Here is an 18,116-nt window from a genome sequence, read left to right as displayed (position 1 = left end):
GTAAATACCTAGTAGAGTAATTGGTGGGTCATAGGGTAGCTCTATTCTTAACATCTTGAGGAACTTCCTACTCTTTTCCAAAGTGGCTGCACCAGCTTGAATTCCCACGAACAGTGTAAGAGGATTCCCCTTTCTCCACATCCTCACCAACATTTTTTGTTTCCTGTTTTGTTAAATTTTTTTTGTTGTTATTGTTAATTTTTGCCATTCTCACTGGCATAAGGTGGTATCTCTTTGTGGTTTTGATTTGTATTTCCCTGATGGCTAGCGATATGGAGCATTTTTTTGTGTGTTTCTGTTAGACATTTGTCTCCTTTGGAGAAGTGTCTGTTCATGTCTTCTGCCCATTTTTTAACTGGGTTATTTGTTTTTTTGAATGTTGAGTTCGAGAAGTTTTTTATAGATCTTGGATACCAGTCTTTTATCTGTAATGTCATTTACAAATATCATCTCCTATTCCATGGGCTTCCTCTTAGTTTTGTTGACTGTTTCCTTTGCTGTGCAGAAACTTTTATCTTGATGAAGTCCCAAAAGCTCATTTTTGCTTTTGTTTCACTTGCCCTTGGAAACGTGTCTTGAAAGAAGTTACTGTGGCCAATGTCGAAGAGGTTACTGCCTATGTTCTCCTCTATGATTCTGATGGATTCTTGTCTCACGTTGAGGTCTTTCATTCATTTAGAGTTTATCTTTGTATATGGTGTAAGAGAATGGTCCAATTTCATTCTTCTGCATGTGGTTACCCAATTTTCTGCACCACTTATTGAAGAGACTTTTCCATTGGATATTTTCTTTTTCCTGATTTGTCAAAGATTAGTTGACCATAGAGTTGAGGGTCCATTTATGGAGTTTCTATTCTGTTCCATTGGTCTGTGTGTCTGTTTTTGTGCCAATACCACCACAACTTCTTGATCAAAGCAAGTCACACTGACTGCCTAGTTTCAAGAGGGTGAAGTAACAGAGCTCATCTTTTGATGGAAAGAATATAGTCTTCATCTATCATCACATTATGGTAATATTGTCTAGTTATTTGATATTTTGTACTTAAATCCTGACAAGATAGAACAGGTCGATATCTATGATTTTTTTAAAAAATTCACTTATGAATTATATTTAATGCTATTACCTTTAAAATAAAATAAACACAGCTTACAAAAGTTAATATATATATATTTTTTTCTTTAAAGCTGTATGAATTTTCAATATAGCATATTCTTTGGAACTGAATCCTTCTCCTCCCCTTTGGTACTTGCTACTTTGATAGATTAATAGCTTTCTCAGTGTTGCAAACCTTCCATAAAGCACTTTAGGCAAACTCCTTTAATATCATACAGAAAGGGAGAAAAAGTCTTTGAAAAGGTGTTAAGTAACTTTCCACACATTATTCAGCCATTTAAAAATGGGTTCTTCTTCTCTGAAAGTTCAATAAAAATATGCTTTTAAGATTTAATGAATTTTTAAAATATTTCTGGGTAGAGGGAAAGGTGAGTCTCACACCTGAAAATAAAATGTAAGAATTGAGATGTAAATAATGTAAATGTAAAACAAAATGTAAGAATTGAGAAGTACTCTTAAAATAGTATGTATAGTAAGATTTATTTGTATAAAGTAACATTTATACACAAATGCATACACATATATATGTGACAGATTAGATAAGATAATATATAGATAGTTAGACAGACTGACAGGAAACACAGGGTCTCTGGATCAGAGAACAGACCATTTCTTACTTAGGAGCGTTCTAGTGTTTATACTCCAGCCCCCATCCGAAGGGTGATGTGGTGAGAGACTAATGTTACTCTGTATGAATAGCACATTTGCACTAACAGAAGAAACCTGGAATTATGTGTCTCAGAGGGTTTTGTTTTTTTTTTTTAGACTGTTGGCATATCAATCTATCCTCTCATGACAGATAGAGATTGTTATACTCTGGAATGCAAATTTTACCCGATCAGTACGCTAGAATGTCAGTAAGGCTCAAGGGAATTAAGTCTCTACTTCTCTCAGGTGCAATACCCCACCTTCATCTTCCAAGGCATTTTTGCTATGCCATCATCCTTTCTCCAACTTTGCTAGAGCTCTTTGCTCAGAAAGACCTGACTTGGCAGAAATATCAGAATATTCAGAATGATTGTCTTCCAACAAGATTCTCAGGAAACATTTGCAAAAGGAAATGGAATTTAAGATTGGTTTGACAAGAGAAACAGACTTTCCTTTGGTGAAATCAAAATCACCAAACCAAAACATGGGCAAAATCCCATTTTTGCCCAAGTGTCCTTGTTCTGTGTTGATAGATCAGATTAGAACTAGAGACATTGATGCTAGCTTGTGATGAGTAGTTAGGCAGTAAATTTTTGCCCTAATGTAGTATATAATAGTGGCCACTGAAACCTATCAAGGATCAAAAGTCCTATGTATATTTCTATTTTGTGTTTTCATTTTGACTATGATCCAATCTATACATCTTTGTCAATTATGGAAGCAAAATATATTATTTTCTGTGATTTTTATAATTAACTAATAAAAACCCATAAACTGTCATGGTCGGTGTATAAGACAGTGATTTTCCAATTAGTGTTCTCAGATGAATTCTCAAAGATTTATCATAGTTATTTTTTTTTTCCTTTTTAAAAGGCATCTATGCCTAATGAAAATTTAAGACATGCTATTCTAAAAATCATGTGACTCTCATCTGCACAGTTTTACAATCCATATGTAATGTCTTTTCAAATGCACAAAATTAGAGAAGAAATGTCCTCAGGAAACAACTTGGAATGAAGTCTTTACACCTTGCTGTTGGTCAGGATGTAGGCCCCAGCCAGATGGGGTGACAATGGGATGTGGCAGCTGTGGGTTTGTGGAAGACATCACATATGGAGGAACCAGCAGCAAGATATAATTAGGAATGAACCAAGGATTGTCATAAGATTGGGCCTGTTGATTAAGGTGCATCATAGATCAACCTGTGCGTCCTTGCTGTTAGTCAGCTCAGTCCTGAATCTGGCAGTCCACTACATCTTGTTCACCTGCAGCAGTGAGAAGGACCTAGAACCATCAGGGAACAAAGTCCAGACTGAGAAGAACTATGGAAGTGGTATTGCATCCTTTACAACCTAGGACTGTGCCAAACACAAAGGAGATGCTCAGATGCTTAATATACCTTCATTGGCATAAAATATTTTTGCATCAGTAAGGTTGGGATACATTATACTGTTGTTTGAATATTCAATTATGTGATGCCTTTAGACTACTGAGAACACAATTGGCACATAACAAGCTCTTAGTAAATATTATTATTGCTGTCGTCAGTCTCAGTATTATTATTAATTTCGAATACGTGTACATGCATTTCAGAGCTAGGCACCCCTATACAAACTAAGGGGAAGAAAATTTGAGGAATTCCTTTTCCATTACTTCTGTTGACCTTTATTAAAATCTTATAGACATGAATGGCTAAAATCCACTAAAAACGTCCTCACTGACATTCCTTAATAAAATAGGTATGGTACCTTTCAAGCTTTTATTAAAGACTTTGGTTCTCTCTTCCTCTGGGCACACAATAGGCTCCTTTTTGTTGGGTGAAGCCATATGATTAGTTCTGGCAAATGTGGTCTGTTGTCAGTGCAAACAGTCAAGGTAGTTGGCTGCTCGTTCAGCATGGGATACTAAGTGAAACAGTAGATACCCCACCAAAACCCTCTGGGAAATTAATGGGTGTGAGATGAAATCTTCAAGCCTCTAAGACTTTAGTATTTTTTTTCTATTTTTTTTTTAACCACAATGTAACTGAGCCTATCCTGTTATAATCATAATAAGCTATTTTCATTTAAAAGGCAATTTCCAGGGGAACTCAATGAAAGCATACTCATATGAGTGAAGAAAAATTAGCTATTCAGAAAAAAAAAAAATCAAAGTTCTACTTACTTCTGTCATAAAAAACAAAAACTGTGTTTTGAAGGAGGAAAGTAATTACCTTAAGAGAGTCAGTAGATTATTTAGGAAGTTTAATTTGGGGGCCATATATAGAAAGGACTTAAAAGGGGAGAAATAAAGACAGAAAGTGCTTTAAAAGGCTAACAGAACAATGGTTGACCAGCAGAAACAATAGGAAAACAAATGGAGAGGTGTGAAAAATCTGAAGAAAGAACTGATAGAATTTGGTGCATAATGGGATACAAGGAATAAAATAATTTAAATGTAGTGATCTTTTCTTTAATGGACTATAAAGGTTTTATTTATTTTTTATTATTTTTTTCAGATTTTATTTATTTATTTGTCAGAGGGAGGGAGATCACAAGTAGGCAGAGAGGCAGGCAGAGAGAGAGGATAGCAGGGTCCCCACTCAGCAGAGAGCCCAATGCAGGGTTTAGATCCCAGGACCCTGAGATCGTTACCTGAGCTGAAGACAGAGGCTTAACCCACTGAACCGCCCCAGCACCCTGGATTATAAAGACTTTAAAAAACAATTATTGATGACTAAGAAGAAGAAATGTCTTTGATTAGAACTTACTTAAATCTGGGGCACCTGGGAGACTCAGTTTGGTTAAACATCCAACTCCTGGTTTTCGGCTCAGGTCAGGATCTCTGAGTTGGAGCCCATGTTGGGCTTTGTGCTCAGCAGGGAGCCGGCTCAAGATTGTCTCTCTCCCCCTTTCCTCCTCCCCACTTCTCACTCTCTCTTCTCTAAACAAATTAAAATAATAATAATAATAAATAATAACTTACTGAACTTTGTTACTTTCAATTTATAGGAGGAAAAACTATTATAATTTAATCTATTCTAAAGTTGCTAAGAACTAAAATGATTTCATATGATTTGTTTTGGAGTTTTCAGTTTTGTTCCCAGCTGTGTTCTATATTAGGAGGATTTTTTTTTTTTTTGTTACACTTCCACAAAGCTGAAGAAAGAAAGAAAAACCTGTAATACTTGCTTTTATTTACCCCATTCTCCTATTACACATTACTGTATTCAATATACTATCATCAACTCCACAAAGCTGAAGAAAGAAAGAGTGGGAGAAAGGAAGGAAAGAAGGAAGGGAGGGAAGGAGGGGGGGGAGAGAGAGGAGCAAGAAAGAAAGAAAGAGAAGCAAGCAACAAATAATCTCATTTATATCATATGTACGGTTGCTTTATTTTTCTCATTATAGCAAGGTTAATGCTTTTATAATACAGAAGCTGTTTCTGCCTATTTTATAATTTAGGCAGAAATTATTCAAGACAAATCATTCTCTATTTTTTATTTCTTTAAAAAAACAAATTTCTATGTTGAAAATAAGCAAACAATTACAAAAATCCAATTTCCTTAATGATATACTAATTTTGAGATGGCAATAAAGAGTCTCTGAAACATTTCCTGATTTGCTTCATCTCTAAACAAAATTAATGCTGGTACTGCTAAGGGAATGCACTGGCAATGTCTAACTGTAATATACTCTGTTTAGGTAATAACGCTGGCCAGCGGGAATGTGCCACACCATACTATTCACACCCAGCCTGTGGGAAAGCAGTTTGACCGAGTGGATGATTTTTTTATTCCTACTACAACACTCATCATCACCCACATAAGGTAAATGCTAAATGAGTTATCAACTTTTAGATTTCTTTCCGGTTTTGATAGGAAGCCAGGGGAAGTCATGAAAAACAAAACACATTTCTGTTATACACAGATACACACATAATTGCACATGATTTACCTTGTCTCATCTGCTTGATGAACCTTTATCAACATTAGTAATGAATTTCCTGTCATGTATTTCTTTTTATGCCTCAAAAAGGAGTGAATTTTAAATGATCAGTTGCTTTTTTAAATCAATTTTATAGTTAATATTTTTGCAAATTGCCATTGGAGTTTTCTTATTAGGCTTTGTAAAATGCTGATATTCGAATTTGGCATGATGAAAGAAACACTTTCATAGAAATCCATTCAAATATTATAATGACATTCTTTAATCATTTTCTTCTTATAGAAATGAGTGTAAAACTGTATTGGAAGCATATAGTAAATTGAAATAAAATGTTTGAGGCCTACACTTTGAATAAACATGGTGTGTTCTATCCTTGGATGTATTTATAAGAGGTGAAAAGATAATTACTTCTAATGACATCACTCCAAAGTGCCATAGAAGGGTTTAAATGCTTGACACAGAGAGACAGAATATATCATAATTTCAAGTACTATATTTTGATAATTTACTGAAAAACTTTTAAAGTATCACCTAGCAATGTTAGTGAATTTGAACCAAACTATTTTGTTGTGTTTCTCACATATATATTGAGAGAGAACTGCTCCAGATGTTATATGAGTCATTATTTGATTCTTCTGGATATATATATGTTTCTCTTGTATTAAATGGGAAATTATCTTATCTAAGAGTTAGAGTTATAAGAATTCTGAAACTTCCAAAAGTAAAAAAGGGAGTTTAATAAATCAGAATTGTGTTCATCTTCAGACACTACATAGAAACTGTCATTTGCCTAGCCAATTATGTTTTCAAAGAGGTTAGTATATTTTTCAAGCAAATGACCATTACTTTCAGAATGTCTATTATGTGCTCAATAAAGTGGTTAAAAAACATAATGTCCTGTTATAATTATTCCATGTTTTATGGAAAATAAGTAGAACTTTCTGAAAATGCAGCATATTTTTAAAGTATTGTATCAAAGTAATAATTTTTACATCTGACTGTAAGTGCTATAATAGTACAGACACAAAAGAAACTAGAATATGAACCAAAAATGGGACCGTTTGAGATAGTACCAAAAAAATATGCATTTTTTATACTTACTTGATAAAGATACAAGTTAATTTATTTGGAATGAGTGTTATAATTAATTCCTTTGTTATTTTCAAGTTGCTGATAAATTATTACTCATCAGTAATTTACTGTGTAACACTTGCTTTTTATTTACCCTATTCTCCTATTACACATTACTGTATTCAATATACTATTATCAACTTCGCTTTTTAAATTTTTTTCCTGAATGCACTAGTAACAGAATTATTTGGGGCAAATTTCCTGGTCTACAATACTAATAGGGTTAATAGTGTATAGTTCAGGCTGTTTCTTTTCGCCTGCAACCAGTAAATTATATAATTGTGGTAAAATAGCTACCAGGTCAAGAGTTTAATTTTGTCTAAATGCAGCAAGTGCTATGTGTAATTCTGGGTTTGTATTTATAATTGATATACAAGATTATATTGCATGATTATAGAACTGCTATATATACAGTCAGAACATAATATCTTCTTAGGGTTGAAATGATTACTATATAGCTAGAGTTGGAGCTAATAATTAGAAGAACATCTAAATAATGGGAACACATATAAGGCAAAATTTTATTTTAGTTATTTCTTTATATTATGAGAAACACTGAAAAGTATGCTTGAGGATATTTTTAAACATCATTTTCCTTTTAGAGATGGATAGGCAGGGTTGTTTTGCCATACTTGTAAAATATAACAAATTAAATTATAGCAAGCCTACTTGCATAGCTTGCATATACAGTCCCATTTTCATGAATGTGAATGATGGTCAAATTTTCTACTGCATTTCAAAGTAATTATTCCTATTACTAAGCAAAGAGTGAGAGTAAAAATTAGCATGCATTTTCAAAGTCAAAATATTAAATATAAATTATTTTTAACATAATGAGAATTTTTTTCTACAGCAGGAAAATCTGAGGGACAGATACAGTCTTTTCTCCTACCAATCTCATGTAATATATTTTTCTAACCAAATCTGGCATGTGTTTAAATATGTGTTGCAGAGATTGATTTTGTTTGTAACTTGAGTTTTTCAGAATTTGAGACTATTTTCTGATGCTGGGCTTGGTATATATTTCCAGGCCAGGCAGAAGGTCTGACACATAATACATGTTTAATTACTATGAGTTTCCTTCCTCTGACCCCTCATCACATTAATCTACTTTTCTCTCAGATTGCTACACTCTCGTTTCAAATAATTTATATCTCAAATGTCTGAAAAGATCCTGGACAAGTGTCAGGATTTTATACCCTAAGTGCCTAAAAATTGGTAGGCTCTTAATTCATGTTTCTCACAGGAATGGAAATAAAGAAGAAAGTGCTACGCTATTTCCTAAGCCAGACTATGTCTAAGACTGAGAGAATTACATAGCATTAGGGAACTGTATTTCTTATGTACTGAATTTCCCAACATCTAACACGGTATCAGAGATGCAACAAGTACTGTATTAAGTGCACATGAATTATGTGTAAACAGTAAATACAAATAATAAGTACTTATATCTCCTGTCAGATCAAAGCCTGAAGGTCCCAGCAATAACATTTGCCATTGGATATTGTGAATTTAGCCAGTTTACTTCATTTCTTTCTGAGGACTGGAATGAAATAATGTTTAAATATTAAGTTGCAGGGGCCTGGGTGGCTCATTCAGTTAAGCATCTGCCTTCAGCTCAGGTCATGATCCCAGGATCCTGGGATGGAGTCCCAGCTTGGGCTCCCTGCTGAGAAGGGTGTCTGCTTCTCCCTCCACCTCTGCCCCCCCCCCCCCCGCTTGTACTCTCTCTCTTTCTCAGTCAAATAAATAAATAAAATCTTCAAAAAAAAAAATAAAAAAAATGTTAAGTTGCCCATAATCATGATGTAGATACTATTCATAATCCACACGGTAGCAGAAGCTTCCCTGTGAATAGTGACAATTTTGCTAAAGGTTTGTATTTTCCCTGCTTAACTTCGCATTTTTTTCTACATTTTTCTCCCTTTTCAATGTCTATAATTCTCAGGGTTGTTTAATCTAGTCTGTAAAGTAAATCAAGACTGAGGAATTTAAGAGAACCAGAATTATTTTATCCATCTATGTTAAAAAACAAGCTTGTAGCTTAAAAAACAATCAATCTTCACAAAATTTAGAAAGTTGTTCACTTTTTAAAACAGCTTAAAATTTTCAGCATTTAAAAAATTTTTGGATCTTAATTTATGTCCCTCATTTTTAATTGAAATATAGTTGACATATGATGCTATATTAATTTCAACTGTACAACATAGTGATTTGACAATTCTCTATGTTTTGCAATGCTTGATGCGGTAAGTATAGTTACCACCTGTTACCATACATAAATGCCACAATATTTTTTACTATATTTCCTGTTAGTACTTCTTTTTTTTTTTTTTTTAAAGATTTTATTTATTTATTTGACACTCAGAGATCACAAGTAGGCAGAGAGGCAGGCAGAGAGAGAGGAGGGAGCAAGCTCCCTGCTGAACAAAGATCCCAATGTTGGGCTCAATCCCAGGACCCCGGGATCATGACCTGAGCGGAAGGCAGAGGCTTAACCCACTGAGCCATCCAGGCGGTCCCCTGTTAGTACTTCTTAATCCCCTTCACCTATTTCACCCATCCCCCTTTTTGTCCCCTCTCCTGCAACCACATTTACTCTTTGTATTTATGATTCTGTTTGTTCATTTTGTTTTGCTTTTTAGATTCCACATATAAGTGAAATCATTTGATATTTGTCCTTGTTTGACTTATTTCACTTAGCAGAATAACCTCTAGGTCCATTCATGTTGTCATAAAAGACTTCATTTGTTTTCATGGTTGAGTAATATTCCATTGTATGGAATGTATGTGTGTGTGTTTGTGTGTGTACATGTGTTTCATATCTTTTTTATCCATTTTGAATGACCTTAGAAAGTTTAATTTTGGAAAACTCATTTACATTTTAAAAATATCTGACAAATAAAAAAAAATAAAATCTTAAAAAAAATTAAAAATAAAATAAAAAATATCTGAGAAAGAAGGACTGATTCTATGCACTTATTCAGTTCCTCAGTGAACTCCTTCCCATTCCTTGAGCGACACAGTCCAGACCACATGCAGTTATTCCTATTTTTAAGTATATGTGTTGCCTAAGTGAGCACACATACAATTATTCCCATTTTATCCTATGGAATGGCACTTTAATAGTAAAAAGAATCCCTTTTTGGTTTTATGTATTCCTTCCTTCTCCATAGGAATCAGAAGAGTACCTGAGCCCTAGGCTGAGGATATACCAGATACACTGATGCCATACTTCCTTTGATCTAAATCAAAATGGTGTTTAAAAGATTGAGTTCTGGTTACTGGACTCAGCTACAGCTTGTGTCCCTGCCTTACACTCTCTTGAATATGCATGCTTACCAGGGGATAAAAACTCTAAACTAACATGCAGCCATTCTTTAAGATACAGATATGTGAGCCCCAACTGTGAAGTCACTTTGGTTTAATGAAACTAAACTTCCTGGAAGATGAGAGAAGATGTATTATAATCCTGTCTCCCCAAAGTTCCAACTACCTACTCAGCTTCTGAAAGGGACTGACTAAATACTTATTGACTAAAAGTTTGTTTTTAAAAGTTTATTAAAATTCTAACATATGTATTTTTAATATTGAGTGTGAGTTGCTTAATATCTACTTCTCCAATTGTTTAGGGAAAACTTAAATTACTTGATATTTAGCTAATAACACAGATGATACTCTGATGTTTATTGAAATATATTGATTAAATCACTCTATAATTATGTTTTCTTTTTTGTTTTTAAAGTAAGAATAAAGAAATTATACCTTATATTCTGTTAATTTTCATAAAAACAGATCCATTGAATATTTAATAAGTGATGTACTTTCTATATTAGTAAGTCATAGCACATTTCAGTTAACTGGCAACATATATTAACTAGATACTCATTTTTCAGACTTGTAGTTAATAAAGAATTTTATTTAAAAACCTTAAACTCCACCAAGTAATTAATTAATCATAAATCATAGTTCTAAATTTGAAGAGATTATGCAGTGCAAAAAGAATGTGTTTTGTAATGACATGAGAAATATAAATTTCTTATATGAGGAATTTCAATTTGCATTTTTATCTTCTTCTATATACAAATATATCCAGAAAGGAAAAATTGAAAGAGACTATTAAAAATGAAAATGCATGTATAATTCTCAGAAGAATCAGTTATGCCTATTTAATGTATAAAAATTTAAATAATAATTCATTTTCTTTTTTAAGCACAAGTGCTCTACAAATGTAAAGGAAAATGTTTCATTATTGTACTCATAACTTGTATCCAAAGTGCTAAGTTATTATAATATCATTACATGCAAATAGATATGTGAAAGATATAGTTCTACTACTCTTACATTTTTTATGATATGGATAATGCATGGGGGGATTTAGTAATTTTTGCATCAGTTTTTTAATTAGCTAGAGATTAAAAAGTAATTTCAAAGCAATTTCTTTTTTTTTCCAGAAAAATTGTTGTATCGTAATGGTTGTATTATCTTCAAAGCAACTAAATCTCATAAAGAATGGACATTTACATAATTGATTGTGTTTCATTTTTATACTATTCTGAAGAGAAAAATTTAAATGCCAATTTCTTATTGTGATATATGTAAAGATTACAACTTACTGTGCAAATGCTACTATAATTAGCATAGGAAATGAAAACCAGAGGTTTGGCAGTGATTTATTGCATTATCGTATGTTTATTTTTAAAATATTCCCTTGTGTGAGTTTAGAGGGGTGAGGAGAATTGAGAAAATGAGAGAAGCTAATGAGATGAAAGATATTCAAGCAATGAATGGCAAAGTGTTTCCATGGGACTCTCCCCGAAAATACTTAAATAATTTTTCCAAAGAATGATTTATTTTTGGTAGTGGGGTGATGAAAGTGGGATTTACTTAAGGGCCAGCGTGGTTGAGAGCAAGGAAACTTGATAAAGCTTAGTGGAAGATACCAAGAAGGCCAGAAAGTACAAAGTATGACAAATGCAAGAATTAGCAGAAGTCTTTCTGAGAGCTTTTGTCTTGTCATGAATAAAATTAGTGGAAAGATAAGGAAGGGGGGAACAACTAGATATTTTCACCTACATTACAAAGGCACAGCTAATATTCAGGTTCATTAGGGCTCTAAGAAAGTATTTAAAATTTCACTGACCAAAATAATACCTTTGATACAATTTTAAATAGATAAAATACATGAAGAAAAATTGTGTTTTATAGCTTGACCCTTGTAATATGTCTTGCATTTCCTGTCCTCTCTGAAGTTGACTGTAACTACAAGCAAGTTTAATCCCACCTAGTTCACCTGGCACAGAGGAAACTTTTAGTAAAAAAAAGAAGGAAGTTATTTCTGATTTATGTGTTACTTCAGGAGTAGTGCTGTGATAGAAAGGGAAGATAACAACTTCAATTATGCTATTTCAGATTCTTCAAAAGGCTTGTCTACACTTGACATCACCTCCAACACCAGCATTTGGTAATATTGCCTGGATTTAAACTACTCTTGTTACTTTGGGTTATGTTTCTCTAGAAATTACCTTTAAAGTACTCCCAGTTCTTGAAAGGAAAATGGAGGGGCAGTTCGGAAATTTTACATTTTTCTTATTGGCATTTTTATTTATGGGTTGATTGGTTGATTATGTAGTCTCTTAAGATTAATGTTTGAACTTGGGAGGATGTGAGTGTGTGTGTGTTTGTGTGTGTGTGTATTTATTTCAATCTATGATTACATGATAAGTAATAAAATGAATAGAGTATATATAACAGAGAACTTGAAAGCAACAAGTATTTACATAAAAACTGAGAATGCCAGTTCCAACATTTTTCTCCTCCTCTGGACTTGACCTACTAAACAAAACAAACAGACAAACAATGTTCCAAAAGTTTCCTTGTAACACTCATCCCTTCCCTTCCCTACCACATACCCTAAAATGATGTCAGTGTCAAATAATTATCTCAAATTGGGTAATTCAGGAATTTCATAGAAAGTGGACCCCAGTGTTACTTTTCAGTTTTGGTGGGCTGGAAAGGCAGTTTTAAGACCCTCAAAAGTCAAATGAGTGAAAAGAATGTAATGTAAAAGGGTTGCAGACAAATGTGGAATAAGGGGCTCAGGGCTTATCCTGTTCCAGATGAGTCATAAGTCCTCCCCGCCCAACTGCTATGGCTCCACTGTAAAGGATGAAGAAAGCTGAAATAACAAGTAGCAGGCACCATTCTGGGAGTCTGGAAAGAGGTCTATAGCGCTCCTTTTCTGTTATAAATTACAGCAAGGAAATGATTAAGAAGGGATTGGGTTTGATTTATGTTTCCTTGAAGCTTCTCCAAGGGAAAAATAAACATTCTGTGAAAGTGAAAGTTAAAGTAAAGTATATCATTCTTCCTCATATTTTATCAAATCTGTTAAAGCAAAATTATATATATGGCTAGCCATTTATCAAGACAACCCTACACATGTGACTTGATTCATGGACAGGCCAGGTATATGGAGATACAATGTCAGCAGCAAAATTGGCTGGGTAACGGAAATCCTGGGACATCAGAAATTGAAAATATCAGTTGTTCAATCCTTTTTAGGAAAAATATAAACTCAAGATGATAAGCAATAATCAAAATTGTTTCAAAAATGGTTCTTAGATAAAGATCTCACAAAATCACAGTTCAGTGATGTTCTTTTTTTTGGTTACATCATTCATCCTTATATGCTAATTTCTCCCACAAAGAAATAAACTAACAAACTATAAGGATTCTAAATAAACCAGGTGTGGGAGCTCTCTCTGTCTGTATTCTCACATATAGTGAATACTTAAAACATTTATGAATTCTGAAACTATGGTCTTCTCTTCCCCCAGTGTCTCTGAGGCTTTCCATTGCCCTCTCCACAGCACACAAACACAAACTCTAGATTGTCAGGACCTGCAATATCTTGGGACCCTTACATTTGCATAGCCTAGTGCACTATTGAAAAACAGAAGATATTCATAAGTTGCTTATTAAACACAGTACATATGTATATGTTTGTGAGTGTGTATGCAATACATATACAAATCATGTTGGCAAACCTTCCAACCTTTTTATGTGGGTGCACAGTGTCTTCTACGTAAGCTCTTGATAACTTGTTTCATCTTATTTTTAAAGAAGTAAACACATTTTTTCTTTAAGATTTTATTTATTTATTGACAGATTGAGAGCACAAATAGGCAGAGTGGCAGGCAGAGTCGGCTGCATAGCCGACTATGCCACCCAGATGCCCCTAAACATACTAATTTTTAAAGAAGTAAACATGGGGCACCTGGGTGGCTCAGTCATTGGACATCTGCCTTCAGCTCAGGTCCTGGGATCCAGCCCTGCATCGGGCTCTTTGCTCAGCAGGAAGCCTGCTTCTTCCTCTCCCACTCCCCCTGCTTGTGTTCCCTCTCTTCTCTGTGTCTCTCTGTCAAATAAATGACTAAATTCTTAAAAAAAAAAAAAAAAAGAGTAAGTAAACACACCCTTCAATTTGGATCTGTAATGTTATTCTCATTTTTCATTTTGGTTACTGGATTTGCTTTTTTATTTTCCACTTTCTTAAGCATATTTGTATACCTAACACATTGAGTATAAAATGCTTAGAAAACCATTGAGTGCTTACAGCCAAGTGTTGCATGTGTATGTGCCTGTGTGTGTGCATGTGTGTATGCGTGTGTGTGTGTGTTCAGTTTGTTAATTTCATTATTTCTTGAGTTAGAGAACACTGTCTGCTTCCCTGCTTGGTCTCTGCCCTACATTAATAGGTCTCTGCACTATCTGAGTCCTGTAAAAAAAAAAAAAAAAGAATCTAGTGTCCAAGAAGGCCAACTCCTCTTTTGGCAGAATATACACTTAGCCAGATTAGTAGGCCATATTAGCTATGTAATCTTTTTTTTTATTATTATTTTATTGTATGGGTAAATGAGTTGGATTTAAAGAGCAAACTATATTTAAAATATGAGGATCTCATTACTTTTTAAAAAGGCAAAGTTTTGTACAGGTGTTATTAGTAGACTCCAAGCTTTAAGATTTAATAAAGCCCCTAAGTAGATTCATTCTACGACATTTTTCACTGAAGAAATCAATGGAGCACTAATAATGTGTAATTTAGAAACACTCTACATTGCAAATCTGCCTCTTGAGTTTTATTATGCAAAGAAAAATAGCTCTTGCTTCTCTCAGAGGTCCTTATGCTAACTCATCAAGGTGTTCAGTAAAACATAGGGCTGTCCATTTGACAGGACCCAGGATTCTTAGGAGGCAGGTGTGGGATATACATAGCAAATGTGTATGGTCTTTTTTTTTTTTTTTTCCTTTGTCACATAGGATTTTAAGTTTTGCTGGAATTGTAAATCAAACTTATTTTACCTTAAATGAGTAAATGATATGGTTGTATAGATTACTTCGCTTTTTTACTTGGTAGTAAAAACAAACTCAGATAACAGTTAAGGTTAATAAAGAAAAATACCAAAAGTTAAAATACAATATAATATATCAAGAAAGGGGCAAAATTCATCCTGGGAACCTAACTAATTTCTTATGTGAATTTAATATGTGCACTACATGGCCTATTTCATACATATGTTTAATAGATTATAGTATTTTGAATCAAGTGTATAAGACATTAACTAGTTCTCATAAAATGTATATACAAAAGAATAATGTATATTGGGTTTTCTAATTCTTTCTATTTGAAGTGGCTTTGTTATTATTCTGTTAAAAGTTGATATATTTTACCATACTATCTTATTTTATGAATTCATTAATTTTTTATGAAATGTTTTATTGAAATGCTAAAACTTAACATACACATATCATAACTTTAACGAAAACTCTTTTTTGAATGAAAGACTCCTACTGCAGTTCAATAGAGCAATATAGTTGAAAATAAATAATTTTATCTTTGAATATTATGTAAAGTCAATAGAACTATGGTCAAGAGAACATTTTTTTTAAATTTTCTGTGACTGTGACTAAATACATATATATATATAAGTACATATATATATATATACACACACATCACTTCTCAATTTTTATTAATTATAAAAACTTATTTTAAATGTAAAATTAGTGATAGTAGTGGGAGGTGTCTTTAGATGGACAACATGGTGGCACTGATACTCTATTTACAATGATTTAAGACTATAAAAATATTCATTGTGAATTTTTAAAAGATTTTATCTATTTATTTAGAGACACAGAGAGAGAGAGAGAGAGACAACTCCTATTGGAGTAAGTGGGGGAGTGACAGAGTGGAGGGAGGGGCAGAGGGGTGAGAGAGAAAGAGAATCCCAAGCAGACTCCATGTTGAGCATGGAGACCAAGACATGGCTCAATCTCACAGCCCTGAGATCATGCCCTGAACCAAAATCAAGTCAGATGCTTAACCAACTGAGCCACCCATGTGCTCCTGTGCCATTCTAATTTAGTTGTAAATCTATGGATTTGGCCTCACTATGGCTATCCATGTAAGAAAAAGGTATTGGTTATTGTAAGCCAATCAAATATATTTACACAAATGCATTCCTTTTTTTCATTTAAATTAACAATCACTTGTTCTGTAGCAGTGTTATATCTCTTGCTTCTCCTTGTGAAAAAGAAATCCTGCAGCAAAATTTCAGGTTTTAAAATTCCTTGGTTTTAAAGATTTGGTTCAAGCAAACATGAAGTACATGACAGGATGTCAGAGAGCCTTTAAAAGGTACTGTAACAGAAAAACCCACCAAATTAGTAGATATATAGAGAAACTACCTATTAGGTCTCATCTATCATCTCTCATGAGTGGAAATACTCAACATAACTACCTGAGTTGATTAAGAACATTAGGCAACAAATATCAAACTCCCACGGTTTTATCCTTTGGTGTATACACTAGTGCCTTGTAGGATACATAAAACTTACAAAATGGATTGAAATAGACAGCTTCAGGGGAGATAAAAATGACAGTTGCCTTAAGTGATTTTTAAAACTGCTAGGTGGGTTAGTTATGGTTAAAATCTCTGTATTGATTTAGACTGAGATTAGCTGAATTTTCTACACTATAGAAAATTTTCCTTTCTTACCTTCCCATTTTTCTGTTATTTGGGAGGTGGAAAATGAATCTTTATAGTTTTTTTTTCTATATTCACAACTGATTTTCAAGGAAAACAGTATGAAATTACAGTAATTCATTTGTTGGTTGTAATGTAGAAGCTTATTTTTATGCTCATGTAATTTGAATGCATAAATGTAGTTTTTAGTTCTTTGAAACAAAAGGAAATCAGGGTTTGCATGTGCTATGAAAGTAGTGATGATTTATATAAGTAATCCAAGAAAATCCTAAAATAACCTAGATTTTCCTCTCATAATGTAAATCAAGATTATTCATCAATTTTGAGTGATAAAAAACATTTTTTATGTTTTTAATTAAAGTATACATTTTTTAAATTCTGCTTAAAAACATAGCTGTACAAATATAAAGTAATAGAATATTTGGAAGATCTGTAGAATTTTTATTAAAAAGCTTGAAAAACTTATTTAATTAATATGTGAAAATAATTTGAAAATAGATTATTAGTTTATATAAGAAGATGATGTTAAGAAACACTTTTAATAGATCATAGGTACACATATCTTTATGTTGACTAAACATGCTTTCCTGATCCTTTATATACAGCCTTAATTTTGTTTGGTAATTTTTGACATCAAAACCCCTACTTCCATCTAAATTTTTATTTGCATTGGAATATAACTGAATCTAGTTCAAAGAGATTGTTGGATGCAAATGATTTTTAAAAAATAGACTTAAAGTGGAATAGAAACTATTTAGTAATAGTCCTTTTAGATATACATTTGACAACTTACTATTTTTTGTTTTGTGAATTAAGAGATATACTTCATGGCTATCATTATAAGAGGTCTTATGAAAAGAGAGGTCACATTAACCTATCTGTTACATTTTTCATTTCCTGAATCCAGTCTGTGCCCTGTCACCATCAAAGATATATTAATAATCTTTTCGATACTTTTACCACTTACTTAATTTCAGCTTGCTCCATTTGCCATCTTTAAAAATTTTTAAATGCATGAAAACACTTTTGAACAACCATATGTGGGTTTACAGAAAGCAGATAAATTATATTTATGCTTCCAATTCATGAAGTCGTTATTAAAATTGCAAATTCATCAGGGAAACATTGTTCTTTATTGTATTTATACAAGTGAAACACGCACAATAACTTTACATTTAATTGTAAGTTGTTAATGTAAATAATTTAAAGAGAGTCATTTTTTAAATTATGACAGACTCATAATGATTTC

General features: G+C 33.0%; 1 protein-coding gene across 2 annotated transcripts in view; it reads left to right on the top strand.

Moving 5' to 3' along the window:
• The window catches only part of FSTL5 (follistatin like 5), a 723,315-nt gene that overhangs the window by 663,893 nt on the left and 41,306 nt on the right, over positions 1–18,116 (top strand). For both annotated transcript variants that reach the window (XM_032863481.1, XM_032863472.1), the window contains exon 15: positions 5,445–5,569. In XM_032863481.1, the coding sequence (XP_032719372.1) occupies positions 5,445–5,569 (125 nt within the window). The remainder of the gene's footprint in view (positions 1–5,444; positions 5,570–18,116) is intronic.

This window comes from Lontra canadensis, unplaced genomic scaffold (genome assembly GCF_010015895.1).
Source record: "Lontra canadensis isolate GAN:19392208 unplaced genomic scaffold, GSC_riverotter_1.0 scaffold1, whole genome shotgun sequence".
Classification (NCBI taxonomy): domain Eukaryota; kingdom Metazoa; phylum Chordata; class Mammalia; order Carnivora; family Mustelidae; genus Lontra; species Lontra canadensis.
The sequence above is the reverse complement of the archived record's forward strand: the minus strand, read 5'-3'. Positions and strand labels throughout refer to the sequence as shown.